Source organism: Podarcis tiliguerta, assembly GCF_965153285.1.
Source record: "Podarcis tiliguerta genome assembly, chromosome: 6".
Lineage (NCBI taxonomy): Eukaryota > Metazoa > Chordata > Lepidosauria > Squamata > Lacertidae > Podarcis > Podarcis tiliguerta.
Window position 1 is genome coordinate 51957188 of NC_139539.1, and position 18689 is coordinate 51975876.

General features: G+C 43.1%; 1 protein-coding gene across 2 annotated transcripts in view; it reads right to left on the reverse strand.

Moving 5' to 3' along the window:
- Positions 1–18689, reverse strand: part of MOB3C (MOB kinase activator 3C) — a 35385-nt gene that overhangs the window by 9266 nt on the left and 7430 nt on the right. For both annotated transcript variants that reach the window (XM_083447895.1, XM_083447894.1), the window contains exons 2-3: positions 9088–9595; positions 2224–2426 (exon numbers count right to left, since the gene is read on the reverse strand). In XM_083447895.1, coding sequence (XP_083304021.1) covers positions 2224–2426; positions 9088–9505 — 621 coding nt within the window. In that variant the 5' untranslated portion in view covers positions 9506–9595. The remainder of the gene's footprint in view (positions 1–2223; positions 2427–9087; positions 9596–18689) is intronic.

Consider the following 18689-nt stretch of genomic DNA (forward strand, 5'->3'; position numbering starts at 1 on the left):
TCCCAGAAATAATCCAAGGCTTTGCCAATGTTATTACTTGTTGCAACAAATCGGTTTTACCCTAGCAAAACAAATTATTGTTTCCTTAGGAGACACATCTCTAAAATTAGTCTCAGGCCAAGAGAGTAAAGCCATTCATTTTATACAACCAAGTAGAATGAAGGAAATTATCTAGAGGCTCAGTTCTGAAAAAGAAGCCCAGAATGTTTAATTTAAAGTATTCCAAAGCTGGTAAATTGATGGGGGAGAATCTAGCCATGAAACAAACAAACAAACAAACACACACACACACACACACACACACACAGAGAGAGAGAGAGAGAGAGAGAGAGAGAGAGAGAGAGAGATTTGAAGAGGTCACTTTATCTCAACTCTACTTTCCCTTCTGTGAAATGGAGAAATAATGACATAATTTGAGGTTACTACCAGCTGAATTGCATCTGTTATTTCCCCTTTCCTTAAAGAATGCATGACATGAGATATTGAGGGGAAAGGACTGCAGAGACATGGAGTCGGGTTGATGCCCAGATTTCAGAAGTCTCTTGAAGTCTCACCTACCCTCTGGGATGTGGTGCTAGCATTTCATGCTGATCTAGCATTTCACCCACAGCCACCAGGGCCAGGAAGAATTTCGGATTTCAAAAAAAGAAAATCTTTCATCTGCCTTTGTGAAATGCAGTGAAGTTTGATGCTAAAAACAAGGATTCACTTTTCTTCCTCTTATTCATAAGCTCGCATGGTTCCTCAAGGTCATAAGAGGCCATAAGCTCTGTCTCCATGATGCAATATCATTTAGAAACGTAGCTATGCCTATAGGTTTGTCAATTCAGAGAGCACCTGAAACCATAGTTAGGAAAACCATGGTTTGCACTACCATGGTTTATTATTCTGGTTTACATTCCTGACTTAGTGATGATAGTACATTTCATGTCAATACCATATTGGATGGTTACTTGTTAGTTGAGAACATTTCCGTATCCTTGCTCACTAGCATACATAATAATATAATCATGACAGAGGGGAAATGATTTTTTGTGATTGTGTTACACGACTGAGATCGCTTAGCTGGTAGAGCATGAGACTCTTAATCTCAGGGTTCTGGGTTTGAGTCCTACACTGGGCAAAAGATTCCTGCATTGCAGGGGGTTGGACTAGATGACTTTGTGGTCCCTTCCAGCTCTACAATTCTAGGATTCTATCAATTTCATAGTGAATGTGTTAGACAGACAATGCTTGCTGCACATGGATCACTTTGAAAGTGGGAATCAGCTGTGCATGTTATAATATCCCAGTACTAGAAATTAAGATAAATCAATATATTCTTTCTAGAATATATGGTTGGAAAAGACGGTACAAGGTCAGAGGCATATAAATTCACACTTGGAAACATGGCCAGCGAGCAACACTAACTGGGAGTTATTGTCACTTTGCAAGGACAATTGGGGAGAAACTTCCTCTTATTATGTCTTAAGGGAAGCAGCAGGAAGGAGGGAAGTGGATTAGAATTGATTTTTTTTTGTTCTTTTCAGCCTCTTCAGTTTCCTGATCTCTAATTACCTTTTAGGGTCAGCTGAAATATAGCTGCTCTTATGGATGTGAAACATTGTACCCATTCCCTCATCTGTTAAGAAGTGACTAATTTTGACTATATTGCCAAAGTTTAGAGAGATCAGGATTTCGGCTCTACCAATCATGGGGCTTGTGCATACCATTTATTTATTACAATTTATTACCCACTCTCACCTGTCTCAGGGTAGGTTACAACAATTAAAACGCACTATTAAAAACAGTTCAAAACGCTAATCATCGTCATCAGTTCATCCATCCTAGCTGATTCTTAAATGGAGCCTTCTAAGAATATTTCCTAGACAGTGAAAAAATTGTGTTTATAGTGTGAAATAGTTGGTGTGATGCACATACACATATGGCATTCTTCTTAAGGTTGCCTGGCCAGCACTCAGCTCTGAACTCTGTTAAAAAACAACAACAGGGCAGTCTCCTGACAGCTGGGAATCTCTCTCAAGCCTTTGGAATGTGATCTCCGTAAGAGCTTGGAGATGCTGACAGCCCTCCTGGCAACCTAAAGTAGCGCTAATGTGTAGTTTGCAGTGCAAACTTAAAGAGTTTTTGGAACACTTTAAGTCTCCGGTGCTCTTCCCTCATCCAAAAGGTGACCCTGCCAATCAGAAGCAGGGTGCATAATAACAGTACCTATGTTCTTACCAGAGGCTCTAATTCCCTTTGGTCGACCAAACTGAACTCGCTGATAAAGTAGTAAAAGTGCTTGTAGCAGGTGTTGACGTGAGCTTCGGCACCCATGCTGATGATGCTGTCAAAATGGTGGATGTAGACATGGACAAAGACTCTGAAGAGGCGGGTGAGGATCTTGGTGCAGACCTGCTGGAAGTTCTTGGGGAAAGGAACACCTGCAAGACACAAGGGGTGGGGTGGGGAGTGTTTAGAGCTTTCAACACTACTGTGGGACATTAGGCTCTATTTAGGGCCTTGCATTTGTGCATCCTTCCTTTTATTCTTATCTATTTATTTTTACATTTAGGCCTCAAGGTGCTCAAGGCAGCATGCATGATTATCCCCCTCCCCATTTAACCAGCAGCCCTATGAGGTAGGCTAGGCTGAGAGATGATGATTGGCATAAGGTCATCCGATGCACTTCATGGCTGAGTGGGGGGTTTGAACCCTAGTATCCCAGGTCCTAGTTCAACACTCTAACCACTCCAACACCCTGGCTTTCTTAAGGACAACAGCTATTGTGTTCTGGTGTGCACAACAGGGCTAGCTCAGTGGTAGCCTTCCAGATATTGGTAGACTACAGCTCCCTTCATTCCTGGCCATTGGTCATGCTGGCTGGGGCTGATGGGAGCTACAATCCAACAGCATCTGGAAACTACCATCTTGGCTACCCCTGGGAGGTAGCATGGCCCAGAGATGCTCCCTCAAATAGTACAGAGATAACTGATTTGGTTTGTTACCCACTTCCCTAAATTCCCTGGTACAGACACATGTTTGTGGTTTTTCAATTCTGAAAAACTTTATTATACAGTGGTACCTTGGATTACAAATGCTTCGGGTTACAAACACTTCAGGCTACAAACTCCACTAACCTGGAAGCAGTACCTCGGGTTGAGTACTTTGCCCTAGGATGAGAGCAGAAATTGTACGCTGGCGGCGCAACGGCAGCAGAAGGCCCCATTAGCAAAAGCGCGCTCAGGTTAAGAACGGTTTCAGGTTAAGAATGGACCTCCGGAACGAATTAAGTTTGTAACCTGAGGTACCACTGTATAGGGCTTCAAAAACATCAGTAAGTGGTCCACCAAGACCCACAGCAATTTTATAGTGGTCCATAGAAGGGGACAAGGGGCAGGGAGTTTGGAAACCACTGCTTGAGTGTTTACTGAATACATGAAACCACACTAGACCTGCAGGGGGAGCTAGAGGATATCCTTAGCATTGAATAGAGCGACACTCTGTTACCACTCTCATAAAAACAACTATATACAACTTGATCACAGTAATGGGAAACAGATGAAACAGCCCCCTAAATGATCCACCACATGTGTTCCATTGCCATGCACACTGCACTGATGAAAAGAGGAATAACCACAAACAATTAAGGGGTCTGGCAGTTACATTTTATTTTCAAGCGGGTATCAGCTCGTCCGTGTTTCCCACAAATGCATTCCAGAGTCTGAAGACAAGCCTAATGAACCAATTATGCACCTGATTTTAATGAAGTCTGGAGTTGTTGGCAGGATTCATAGACACAAAGTTGCACCTGCAATAAGACATGCAGGTTTCAGATGCGCTAATGACTGGGAAGTCAACAAGTGCTGTTGTCGTGCTGTCTGGAGCTTAAAAGCTCTTTTTGCTGTGACTTGTAGAGTGGAAATTACTACAGCAGAATCACAGAACTTCAAAAACCTTGAGACGGCTGCTCCAGGACACTCAGGGATTGTTCTTCCTCTTGAGAGTACAAACTGAGGGGGCCACTAGGGGGCGCATTGGAAGATGGCCGACAATACCATCTCTCCGACCCACACTGGGTAATTAAGAGACAGTTATGGGAGTAGGCAGCCTCCCTTGTTGCCCCAAGGAAATGGGGAACACTGCCCTTGCCTGCTGTGCCCATAAATCACCCCCTAATTCGAAAGAAGGGGGTGAGGGCCCTAGGCAGAATGCCCCCGTGTGGACCTCGGCTCTCCTGGACGCTGTCTCTGATCGCGCACTAGTTGCAGCAATTTGGAATAATTAATTACAAAAGAAGCAAATGCACATATTTCAAGTGAAGAAGGGGAGTGAAGTCTGCTAATTTAAGTGACCTCTGCGAAAGAAGACGACGGGTTGGAGAAACAGGAATATTTTACGATGAAGATACACCAAAGGCTGGGTATGTTGACAACAGGACTGAATGGGGGGGGGGGGACCTTTTTTACTTTCCTTCTATGTGATTTACAAGAACCCCTCCTCATTAGAACCGTCGGTTGAACTGACCCAAGCAGGATGATTAAGGTCTGTGTGGAGATAAACTTTAACCAAAAGTATGCTTTATGGAGATCGAGAAGCAATAAGAGCTTTTGGAATGGTGCAGCAATTAATTCGGAGTCACCATCTTGCCAAAGGATTTATAGCCGAGAGAAGGAATGGACTTATTTTCAGACTGCATTCCTGGTGAATCTCCTCAGAGGTTTTGAGAAAGGAGGCAGATTGGTGAAGATTAATGACGCTAAGACTGTTTTGATGTATGGAAGTGATGTTACATGGAAAATGTCTGGATATGGCTACTGGATAAAAAGTAATAATATCCACGCAGGATTACAAACTGTTCTAACCAGCTTGCGGAGACTATCAGAGGTCACAAAGAGAAAGGAAAAATATATGAAAATAACAACAAGAGATGTGGAAAAACAAGAAGAAAGGACTGGATAGTACTGTGAACATCATAAGGTTAGATTTGTGGACATTAAAACAGCAGTAAGAAGCAAGAAGTTGATTGGATCCCCTTCAGAACTTGAAATATGGGTACCCCCAACAAAAATTTAAAATTCGGCTGTGTAATTTGGAATTTATGTAATTTGGTTTGATTTGATGTGATTGGTCGGTTAATAAAAAATTATTCTTAAAAAAAAGAAAAGAGTACAAACTGAAAGCACTTAGATTTAAAAGTGAAGAGTGCAAATGCTCATTTAAAGAATCAGAAAGGCTTCTTTTCATGCATCCACAGACCTCTTGCGAAAGATGGAATGCAGTCATTCTGATGCTCTAGTTGCACAAGGATTTCAGCCAAGTATAGCCATGAAAAAAGTCTAGTCAGTCTCTGTTGGAGTCCAGACAGTTTTCGCATGTGCATACGCTGCTATAGGCACTAGATTTGAATACCAGACTAGTCTTGTCAAATTGTGGGCTCATAAAGTCCATATTACATCCTGGGGGATCAGTTTCTGGACAGTGTCTCTTTAAAATAGGCACACGCCCCCCACATGCTTGTGCCACTGCTACATGGCCTGCGGCCCCCAGCTTAATTTCTCTTACACTGTACAGTGTAAAGATGAAATAAGAGCTGAACAGCACTTTGTATGCTGAAAATACACTGATGTGAGTAGCAGTCTGGAGACCTGACTTCTCAATGCTGCATGTCACTGCCATGGGGAGGGGCAAGGCATCTCTGGCCACCCTCCCCTGCTGGCCGCTATTGATTAACTCCATAGCCCTAAATGAATGAATAATTATGCACAGTTGTGAAAAGTTATTCAAGTTTCAGAACTTTATAGTGAGCTTTGGAACATCATTATAGACTTCTCTATTCCAGTGAGAGCCCTTTCTGCCGTACATTGTGAACACAAGAAGCAAACTGTCAACAGTAGACAAGCAATCAGGAAGTGCCTGGCATGGTGGCTTGGATGCAGATAAAGGCTTCCCTCGAGCCAGGAAGTGTGGTGGAAATCTGATAAGCAAGACATCCTTTTTGATGTACGATGGTTCAAACCTCTTGATGGCTTGCTGGCCACCCACAACCACTCTGCTCAGGAAATTCAGCTAGTGGTTGACCAGCAAACTCCAGGTTCACCTGGAAGCTAATAGGTTTTCTAGATCCTGCCACCTGGTTGTTTGGCTAGATGTCATACTGAGATTGTGTTTTGGGGCAATGATTTCCATCATGAAATGAAGTTTCCCATAAGGGCAAAAAAATATTTATTTTTTTTAGCTTGTTGAATTTCCTGCGGTGGTCCATCTAGCCCAGCACTCTGTTCTCACAGTGGCCAGCCAGATGCCTGTGAGTAACCTGCAAGCACAGGAACACTCTCTCTTCCTGTGGTTTCCATCACCTGGCTATTCAGAAGCATTACTGCCTCCTACCAGCGAATCAGAGCATCATTTTGGCCTAGTAGCCACTGAGAACCTTATTCTCTGCGAAAGCCGGTTCTTTCTCACTCTGGTCATCTCTGGTCAATCAGATTTTGTATACTTTTTTTAAAGCACCTGCAAAGAAAGATGATAATTGGATGAGTGTGCCTACAATAGGGAGCAGTGCCTCCATCATATTATCCTCTGTAAGAAACTATTGTCCGTCTACGTTCGTACATGGAACAGGGTAACAGAATGGTACTGGTTGGATGGGGAGTTCTCTTTCGAAGACAGATGCTTTCACACAGCATCACTTAACCCAACAAGGAAATAATGAGAAGTGGTGTATTAATGCATTATAAATGAGAGGCATTAAGAGCAAATAAATTACAGGACAGAATGTTAAAGGATTTGTCTCTCCAAGCCAAGATTTTGTCCCCCCGATGCGTTCAAATGAAGCTTGGTAATGGGATTCCTTATTATTAATCACTACAAAGTAATTGTAGGAATTAGCAATTATCCAAAACAACGGCACATATACAGTGATTTTTTTGTCCAAACCCCAAGAGACATGGGCATTGTTAACAGCCTCTCCTTATGAATGTGTGTGTGTGTGTGTGTGTGTGTGTGTGTGTGTGTTTTAACCCAGCACTTAATGGGAATGGTACAAGAACAGCTGCACATTGTTGCACGGCATTAATTCTGAAAGGAGACGGGGTGGCAATAACACAAGCAAGCCTTGACGAAACCAGCCAGCTGCAAAAACAACTAGAAACATGCTGTGTCAAAGTGGTTACAACGGGAGAATAACCCAAAAGGCATCATATTATCCTTCCCCCACACCACACACAAATCCTTTGCCTTCTTTGCAAAAGGCCCTTGGGAACTGAAAATGGAAACTGCAAATAGTCAACAGTACAATGCAATCCTAGGCAGGTGGATTCAAAAATAAGGATGGTATTCAACTAAGTTTTGCTCACAGTAAGTAAAGGTAAAGGGGCCCCTGACTATTCGCGGATGACTCTGGGGTTGCGGCGCTCATCTCGCTTTACTGGCAGAGGGAACAACGGGAGCTCACCCTGCCGTGGGGATTTGAACCGCCGACCTTCTGATCGGCAAGGCCTAGGTTCTGTGCCACCCGCGTCCCTTACTCACAGTAGGCCCATTTAAATGAATGAACATGACTAAGCTATGTAGGTCCATTCATTTCAATCGTATGGGATTCAACATCATGTTTCTGTGGAAACCATCACATAGTCACATCCCACAACGTGCAGGAGGATTACAACAATGCAAATGAGCCCTGCACAGTTGCTTCATTTTAGGATGACCCATAGCAACACCTTGCTATTATTTGAAAAACGCCTGTTCCCACAGCTTGCAGTAGGCAGAGCAAAATTGCCCTACACTATCACTTCACCTTACAATGACCATATAGGCAATATTGTATTAATATTTGAAAAAATGAGATTGCACATGCGCCAAAACTAGATTAATAGTTCCACTATTCAAGGAACTTTCCTATTTATGTATTTATTCACTGCTTGAGTGTATATCCCATCTTTTTCCCCAAGGAGTTCAAGGTGACATACGTGGTACTCCCCCTCCTCATTTAATCCCCACAAGAACCCTGCAAGGTAGGCTGAGAGGCAGTGACTGGCCCAAGGTCATCCAATGAGCTTCCTGGCTGAGTGGAGATTTGAACCCTGGCCTCCGGGGTCCTACCAAATAAGTGAACACAGGACTGTAGCCTTAAGGGCAGTAGGGAGTGCAGTACAGGCTCTTGGTGGCAGCAGCAAGCCTTGCACTTGCCTTGTATCTTTAGAAAGAAAGAATTAATTAGGGGCCATGGTTCAATTGGCAGATCATATGCCAATTGAGAAAGCTCAATCTCTGGCATCTCCAGTTAAAAGGATCAGTTGCATATATGGGAAAGACTAGTAGGAGACAGTGTTGTGGGGACACCACTGCCCTCACCTGACCGCTGGTCGGTTGTGCTGGTCTGCTAGGAGGTAAAGGGGGAGGTGGCAGTTAAGGTCAGTGAATTGAGAACACACCAACAGAGCCAATCACACCAGTGCATTTGCACTGTGCCACTGACCTCACTTCCCCTCCCCGTCCTGGTGAGCAGCAGCAATGTGACCAACCAGAGGCCAGATGAGTAGCAACGCCTGAGAGCCATGGCCAATTGACAGTACAGTGGTACCTTGGATTTCAAACTTAATCCGTTCCAGAAGTCCGTTCCAAAGCCAAAGCGTTCCAAAGCCAAGGCGCACTTTCCCATAGAAAGTAATGCAAAATGGATTAATCCATTCCAGACTTTTAAAAACAACCCCTAAAACAGCAACTTAACACGAATTTTACTATTTAACAAGACCATTGATCCATAAATTGAAAGCAATAAACAATGTACTGCAGTCACACAATCAATCAATCAATCAGTAGCTGAACTGGGTACCACACAGTCACAAAAACAAACAAAAAAGAGCCGCAAAAACAAAAATAAATAGAAAAAAACCAGACAGACCTCAGCTTAACACTCAAAATGGAAGTGTGGCACTCAAAACGGAGCACGTTCGGCTTCCAAAAAAAGGTTGCAAGGTTTGCAGTCTTTGGGTTCCAAGTTGTTTGAGTACCAAGGCATTTGAGAACCAAGGTACCACTGTATATTGAACTGGATGGACAAAGAGTCTGACCCTGAATATGCAGTACCCATTGCCTACTCACCTATCCTGGTAGGAAATATGTCCTCGTTATTAATTAAGGTCTCGATCCAGTCCATCAGCATGCACATATACTGGGGTGCCGACAGCTTGGTGGGCCTCTTGTAGCGGTAGTCATCCTGCCACCGGTACTCATACTTGAGGCCACCTGACATGATGGGGCAGCTCTTCTCGGTACAGAATTCTGACATGGTCCCATAGATGAGATTTATCCTGTTGAAGAAGTCCACAAGGTGCACCGCGATCCAGTCGTTGATGTTCTCCCCTGGAGGAAGCTGGACCACAGCCTTCAGGTCGAGTCCCGATTTCAGAGAGGCTTGAGCTTTCTTGTGCAGCTCAAAACGCTGGGTCCCCGGCTCAAATTTCTTCCGGGGGCGGAAGGTTTTGTCTTTGTTGAAAACTTGCTTAAGGCACAAAGCCATTCTGGGCTGGAACCAGCCAGGGTGATGACAAGGAGGACCAGTCTTTCCAAAGGACAAAAATAAAAATAAAAATAAAAATCAGGATGGTTCCTAAAAGATAAAATGGACACAAAGTTTTTAAGTCAGTTGTTTTACAATATACACCTTGGTTACAGTGTTCAAAACTTCCATTGTTCCAGGCACATTTTGCAACAGGGAATTTCATTAATGCAAGCAGTTTCTAAGCTCTGGGCGCTGTACTGTGCCTAAGATGTCAGATTAAAACTGCAGAGTGGAAGAAAAGGAGGACCTTTTCCTGCCTCCCCACTTCCAGCTATTCTCTGAAGTCTGGAGAAGAGACCCACTTAGGGTGGGCAGGTGAAAGACTAGACCATGTGAAAAATGAACATAATATTTTAGCTGCAGTTCATTCATTTTCAGCTTTGTATTCTTGTTATAAAAAGTATGCATCCATAACCTAGGTTTAAGGTGCATTTAGCTCCTAACTTTCATAACTCAGTTTCTAACACTGCTTAGTTAGGTCAGGTCTTCAATTCAAGCAAAAACAACCACCACCAGATGCATTCCGGAATAAATTTGCATCCTCACAAAAATGACCTGTAGCATCTACACCAGGTTTCAGAAACCTTTATGGGCCTCTGGACACATTTGCAAACTGGATTATGGGTATCACTCTCCCTCCCCCCCCCCCCACACCACACACATAAACACACAACAGATAAGCCACTCAAAAAAACTATTCTATTTGATACAGCACACTGCTTCTTTCCAGCCTAATTTCAGTGTGTGCTCATGGATTGCACATTGGCAGCCCCTGGTCTACACAATCTCTCAGTGCCCACCATTTTGCTCATCTCTATCTCCCGTTTTCATCACTCTGGAAAAATGATCGGCAGAAGTGCTCTAGCCTGATGTAAAATCCTTCTAAAGTAATAATAAGGAAGGGTGCCATATAGATAACTTGCGGTCAACCATGGGCATTATTTATTTCATAAATGGTTTCCAATGAGGTATCAATTCACAATACGAACGTACATGCTTTATAACTCCGATGCTTGTTAAACGATCAAGCCCCAGTGCTATTGGCAACTCAGGCCATCAAGCCAAGCAGGTTGCACAACACCATTCTTAGTGAGACTTTCTGAAACTGTGTAGAGATTAAAAAATAAATAAAAATTCCAGCCATAGAAATGGCAAGGCAAACTACCGCTCAAGGGGCTACCGATGGGGTCAACATAAATATTGCTGTCCTTCTCATAAAATTCACACTTCTCCCAGATTCTCTGGGTTGTGTTTCTGAACCAAATATTTGCCCTGCCCCAGCCCTCGCCTCACCAGAAACAGAATCCTTACTCTTCAGTGATTTGTGCTCCATGATGATTAGAGAATGAAAACTGGAAAATGCTCTTATTATTTCTATGCCATTGCCAAAAAGTTCTTTTAAAGAAGAAAAGAATATCAAAGTGACACCTCAAGGCATATTCTAAAAATACATCTGTCCTTCTGGAGGGAAGCGGGGGGTGGTTTCCTCAGCAGCTGTGCCATTTCCAGCCCTAGAAGAAAACATTCCTTTTGCTTTGTCACTGGTGTGGCCGTTCAGTCCACATCTACTGGGAATACAGATGTTTGGCAGTTCACATCGTTTTGTGGCTCTTGTTTCATAATGCTCCTTTTGCAGTGAAGGATATTTAAAAAGACCCTGGGGCTTCAGCTTCAAGTTCAATGGTGTCCCAGGGGAGGAAGCAAAAAAGTTCTGAGCCATGGGAAGACTCTTAAGCATAAAGGCCAGCAGGCACTGCTTTTGTGCAGCTGCCATTCAGCTGTGAAGAAGCCACTACGCTTAGGCACACCACAGACTCCATGCTCAAAATGATGCAGTACATGCCTAATACTGGCAGCACTGCACAGTCATCTGGGGAAAAGGATCCATCTCTTTAAAAAAAAATAAAAAATTACAGTGGTACCTTGGTTGTCAAATGGCTTGGCTCCCGAACAAATTGGCTGCCGAATGCCACAAACCCGGAAGTGAGTTTGCGAACGTTTTTTGGAAGCTGAACGTCCGGCGCAGCTTCCGATTGAGTGCAGGAAGCTCCTGCAGCCAATTAGAAGCAGCGTCTTGGTTTTTGAACAGTTCCGGGAGTCGAATCCCAGAATGGATTTTAATTAATTTTAATTAATTTTTATAATGAAATGTTTTTAGAATGTTGTACTATTTTATTGTTGTTAGCCGCCCTGAGCCAGGCTTCGGCTGTGGAGGGCAGGATACAAATAAAATTTATTATTATAATTATTATTATTAAGTTTGACAAGCAAGGAACCACTGTATTTGAGACAAGTATCAAAACACACAGAAGTTGAAACATACACTCTGTGGGTTGTATCTAACAAAGCTGTACAACAGAACTTCCCCTCCCTTTACCCTCTTCACAACACCGCATGTCCTCAAAGAAAGTACCACAGGGGGCACGGAGGATGGAACTAGCTCCCCCCAGAGGCCGTGATGGACACCAACATGGATGGTTTTAACACAGAATTAGATAAAATCATGGAGGACAAGGCTACTGACCCTGAAGGCTAAGTTCTACTTCCACTGTTTCTGAATGCCAGTTGCTGATAACTGCAGGAGGGGAAGAATGCAGTTGTGATCGGGTCTTGCTGGCTGGCTGCTCATGGACATCTGCTTCAGTGCTGTGACAACACGATGCTGGATGAGATGCCTTACTGGCCTGAACCAGCAAGCTCTTCTTAAATCTGCTCTGGGGGTCCTCCTCAGCCCTCTGGAGCAGATTTGGTGTGTGCAGAGGGCACACAGGGGGAAGGAGAGGAATTTCCACTGCTCAATTGGATGCCGTTCTGCTCATGCAATTACTTCGTTGAATTCATTCCTATATAAAAGCCACCTTCCTGTAAGATCAAACCCATCTACAACAGACCGAAAAATTATTGCTTGTATCGGGGTTTAACCATTCAACTAGTATCAAAGAGTTCTTTATAAAAACAACTACTGGGCTCCATTTTTCGCCAATGCCTTCAAATGCATTTCAAGGTTTATGGAACACTGTCCATTTGACTAATAAAAGAACATTCCATAATTTCTCCCACCATACTGGTTTCGGAGGTACCACCACGCAGGACTCCTCTTGTGATCATATGTTGACAACCAGGTGCATGATGTTAATCTTACGTTTCCCCTTAAAATTAATAACAGAGGCCTGATGCTTTCCTGGCTGCTATCCATAGATCATTTGAAGGGAAAGCCATTTCGGCACGTAGACACTGTTTACGATGTGCGTGTGTTATGTATCTTGTACCTGAAGGATAAGCCTCTCCTCAAGTTCTGTCATTCCGCAGAAGATTTTCATTGTGTTTCAGTAACAAAACTTCAGGTCCTCTTCAGTTCAGGCATTATCTTGTGCACACAGATCTGCATCCAGCACATCAGCACAGCGGAGAGCTGTCAAGCATCAGCTAAGGCATTTATCTGGGGGAAGCACATGGGCCCTGAACACTTGCTTCCCTGCCGCTGCTTTGCGACTGTTCTTCATTCTATGCACATTTTGAACACTATTTTTAGCATTGTTTCGGTGGGGAAATAAGTTCTGCATTCCCACAGTCTCTCAGATTCAGTAAAGGCAAAAGTTATGTAGGATACTTTCACAAGCTGCTTTTAAAGAATGCAAAGGTTTCGTAAGCCTTAGTGGTGCTTCACACACGACACTGTTCTTACATTAAGGGTAGGGAAACTGTGACCCTCCAGATATTTAAGTCCAGAGTCTAAAATTAACTTAACTTGCACTCCTATATGCTCCAGAATGAGGTAGAAAGGGTGATCCTGGACACAGTCTACAGCTACTTGAGTCTCTGTCAAAGAGCTGCAAGACAAAATGAGCTTGTTCTCTTGGTCCTGCCTTTTCAGGTTTGCTTCCCAGCCAGCCAAGTGCTGGATGACATTTTGGTCCTGTCATATAACACTATGGCTACCAAACCTGGAATGTTTTGCTTTGGAAGGCGATAATCTTGATGCCAGCACCAAATCTTTATACTCCCAAAATCTCCACATTGATTTACTGTTTCCCCCCAAAAGAAGCAATATCTTTACTCTAAATCCTCAACTGGCTCAAGTTAAGCCTCTACTCCCTCATTAAAATGCCACTAGAGCCTCAAAGTGTATATTATACACATGCACAGAACAACATATGTTTTCAGAAAGACACAAATTTAATGGAACTTGGACAGAGAAATCCTATACTTAGGTCCTGCTTCTGAAAGGAATTTGATTGGCCACTGTGGATACAGGATCTGGTCTGATCCAGCAGGCTATTCTTATGCTCTTAGATGTGTCCCTACTATGGTGTGATAATAGCCACTGTATCCAATGTGTTCTCAGTACGAGAGGTGGGAAATACAAAACCAAAAAATAAAAGAAGAAAAATGTAAAAATGACCATGGGATATCTTGTGTTCTGCTAGCACAGTGGGGTTTCTGGCAGATTCTGAAGCCCTTCAAGTGTCTTGGGTCTATATTTTTACTCTAAATGTGTCATTTTGGTGCATTCGTTAAGCACTTACTACTATACAATACTAGCCTTTTTTTAAAAAAAAAATGTCACTTGGAAATTTCTCCTTTGATCTTTTCTGCAGCTGCCAGATAATGAGAATGTATTTAAGAATAAAAATATATTCTCATGTGGGGTGGACAATGCAGCCAGCTGAACACTTTGAAAACCCCAACATCTGAAGACTGAATCACACAATTGATTTCCTTCCCACTTTGTAACAATCTCTGCAATCCTTCATGCTGAGGGCCAGAACAGATGCGAGATGCGTGGAGGTGGTTGTTTTCTAAAAGAGAAACTTTAAAGCATCCATTGGAGGTTCTAGAATTGACCAGAACAATGGCTCTGGGAGTGCTTAACCCCTTCTGTGCTTTCAAAGCTGTTTTTAACCCCAATGGGGAGAAATCCAGTTACATGAACTCAACTTTATTGTTAAAGGTACCAGCGTGCTTTTGAATCATGAGTTGCTGTGTAAAGAGCCATTGTCATCTGTCTTACTATTCTATGGTGGGGTCTGAGTGCAACAAATATTGTTCCCTTCCACACTGACTCTCCACCAACTGAGTCAATACAGTTCAAAGCGAAGATAGCTTGCTTGATTGTGTTCTTTCTTGTTCTGAGACTAGCAACCACACTAAACAGAGGTTCCATGGTTACATATAACCCATACACTTTAAGATTCTCTGACTGGGCCTTAGCGCTCCTGTAAACCTGTGCCAGCTCCATACACCACACATTTCTCCATCCAGGCAGACAAGAAGCATTATCAGAAGCATTGTGGATACATGTCACATCCCCTAAAATTCCAAGCCATTACAGTACACACAAGGTAGCTGAACTCCATTGCCTTTCATGCTGCCCAAATGTGGCCTCCAAGCAGTGTTCGAAATTCGCCAGGCGCATTTTGCACCTGGATATCAGCCACTTGCAACCACGTGAAGATGCCTGGGTACCAGGATGGCCCCTGATGGCTCCACCATCTGGAGGTGTATGCCTGAGGACCCTTGGATCTTGACTGTTTTCGCACACTAGCAAACACATCCTGTAGAATTTATCCCCTGTATTTTATCTGCACAATCAGAATGAACTTCAGTAACCAAAAAGTTGTATTGAAAAATACGACTTTCAAGCCATCTGCCCCCAAAATGGCAACGAGGCATTCCATTCTGGCAACTATAACCCTGGTTTAATAATAATATAATAATAATAATAATAATAATAATAATATAATTTATTATTTATACCCGGCCCATCTGGCTGGATTTCCCCAGCCACTCTGGGTGGCTTCCAACAAAATATTAAAATATAGTAGTCCATCAAACATTAAAAGCTTCCCTAAACAGGGCTGCCTTCAGATGTCTTCTAAAAATCTGGTAGTTGTTGTTCACTTTGACATCTGGTAGGAGGGCATTCCACAGGGTGGGTGCCACTACCGAGAAGGCCCTGTGCCTGGTTCCCTGTAACTTGGCTTCTTGCAGTGAGGGAACCACCAGAAGGCCCTCGGGCTGGACCTCCATGTCCTGGTAGAATGATGGGGGTGGAGACGCTCCTTAAAGAGCCATTTGGTGCTTAGCTTATATATCTGAATTTCTAACCCTGCCTCCAACCCAATTTCAGATGAACTGTGCCTTACAGCTGAAGCTAGAAGTGAAACCAGGGCCTTGGCTGTCAAGAGCCATGATCAGAGAGCAGGAAGAGGCAGACTCAGTAGTCTCAAAACTGAGCCTCTGGCTAGCAGGACACTCATCTCCATAGCTGCACTGCAGACTGAGAGCCACAGATGCCTGTGATTCACTTCCCCTTCCTCTCCAAAACCTCCATGCCCAGGGCCGCCTCTCCACGTTAACTGTCCACTTCCCCTGTAATTTCTCAGATGCACACTCTCAATCCCCTTTCTAGTCATCACTGTAACATTCCAAACTCTGCAGAAAGTAGAAGTAGATTAACTCTTTGAATGACTAGCCGTAAGTAAGTCGTTCAGCCTTCAGTGGAGCTTACTTCCTGGTAAATGTGACTAGGAGCGCTGTCTTAGAATGGCAGACCCAGATAAAATTAGGCACGCTCATCACATTTCACTATTCATCACAGTACTTCAGAACACAGCCAGTCAGACGATTCTTCCATCTAGCTCAGGATTGTCTCAATCAGAGACAGACAACTTCTAGATGTTGTTCGACTAGAACACCCATCATCTCTCCTGGGGCTGAAGGAAGTTGTAGAGCAACAACCTCTGGAGGGTACCACATTGCGTAACCCTGGTCTGCACGGACTGGCAGTGTCTCTCAAGGGTTTTAGAGAAGGTGTTTTTTGTTGTTGTTGTTGTTTACTATCTGGAGATTCCAGACAGGGCTGACTCTGGGCTGGATAGTGCCCAATTGTGGGCCTTGTGGCATGGTTCTGTTCTACAGCCAGCCTGTAGGACCTAAAGATCTATCACTTGGCTTCTGTATCACATAGGTGGACAAACCATGTTGCTCCCAGCAAGTCTGAATTCACAAGCTCAGTAAAGAAGGTTGTCAATCAGTAAAGCTGGACCACTCTGGACCATGCTTTGACAGCCCCCATCTCCTTGACACTGAAACACCAATTGCTTCATTTGCTACCCCAACACACACACAAAAGGTGTTACTTGGTATAATAACATTGATTAATATGAGTATGTATTTAAGCAATACCAGATTGTTTCCAAAAATTCTAGACATCTAAGAAAATAAAATACTTGAATTCATCTTTGCCGTCTGATGAAGCAAGAATAATGATTAATAGGATGTAATCATATCCGACGACTCATTGTAATGAGTTGGTATAGTCAAGACCCATGCATACCTGTGTGGAATGCATACCAGGCATCCATTTTAATCGTTAGGATTTGCCTTGTACTTGAACCCCATAGCAGGATGGGAGCAGGCAGCAAAAAATGAGTATACCAATACAGTAAGGTGTAAAAACAATTTGAAACCTGTTTGGGGCACTGCAGTTAGTCTGTAGTAAAACAATTTCAGACATTAAGATTGGGCTATTGTTATTCTGACAGGAAATTCCCATCTCCTGACCTTACCCTTGACTTTATCAAGTATTTTAATATTTGCATGTAGACTGAAGAAAATGCCCCCAATGCCTGTGGCAAGCTGCTGTTGAGAAACTGGCTCTGCCTTCACTTTATCTGCCAAGCAGATAGCAGCACGTTGTTCATGGTCACTGCACTGCACACCCATCTCTTTTACAGACATTTGCTGAGGTGTGCACTTTATCTCGTTCACAAGCCTTATGTGCAGCTCTCCCTTCCATAAACATCTGGCTGACATGGGAGCATTAGATGGATTTTTATAGATTCCGGGCAAGCGGATTAAGGGCAGAATTCACACAGCCATCTTTTATCCTACACCAACTTCCATCTAATTGGACTGAGTAAAGAACTGCTAATACAAGTGAGCTGCAATGGTTTTCTTCTCACGTTAATTCTGTTCCCATGAATAGAGAAAAGGCGTGTCAAATGATAAAAGCTTATCACTTGGTAACTGCTCCCTTAAGAAGAACAGGCCTTCTGTGTAATAAGGAATAGTAAGGCTAGGAGAAGGTTCATAGCTCAGTGACAAAACATCTGCTTTGCTTGCCAAAGGTCCCAGGTTCAATCCCTGGCATCTCCAGGTAAAGTTGGGAAAGACTCTTAGTCTGAAACCCTGGAAAGCCACTGCCAGCCAGTGTCGGCAATACTGAACTAGATAGGCCAATGGTCCGACCCAGTATTAGACAGATTTTTAAAATTATAAATATAAAGACAGTTGGAAGCAACAGCACACACACAAAATCAATTCAAATTCAACTGGGATATAGATTTTAGAAGGCTTGTTGGAAGATTAATGCCTTTAGCAGTAAAGGTCCAAGGCATGAAAGATTCCAGAAGACAAATATCAAGTCCTAAGAGCATAATATCAAATAGAGTTGCTGATCAAATACTGTCCAGTTCCAAAGATCAAACGACATCTGTGGAATACCAAGCTCCAAAAATTCTCAGATACTATATTAACATCAGCTATTTAATACAACTACACATTAACTATTCTGCTATTTAAATATCAATTGCCAATGGCTCTCAAATGTTGAAACTTGACTATTCTATACAGAAATAAAATATATTAACGCTGAATATTTAGCAAATCTTCGATATAAATATTTACAAATGAGGATGTAGCAGAGGATTGAGGGATTCCAAGTGTTCCCCCGAACTCTTATTAATTAATTTTGTATACTGCCCTTCACCTGAAGATCACAGGGCAGTTCAGAACTATTCATGATGTAAAACTCACTCTCAAGCATTTGCTTTCCAGAGACCACCTTTTCAGCTATCTAAATATTATGGAAAATTCCAGAGTTTGATTCCAAGGAAATGGCTGTAAAAAGAGGTCATTGGCTGGTGTGTGTGTGAGAGGAGGGAGGGAGAAAAACAGAGGCATAGAGAGATTGCAGAGTATAGGCCAGTCTACTTGCCTGACAGGAAGTCTTGAAAAAGGAACTGCAGGAAAATGCAGTTATTCATGGCAAAGAGCAGAGCTGCGAGAGAGCCCCACAGCAAATGGACAGAGAGTGCTGAAAACACCTTTGTCGAGGCCTTCATGTTTGGATTTGGTT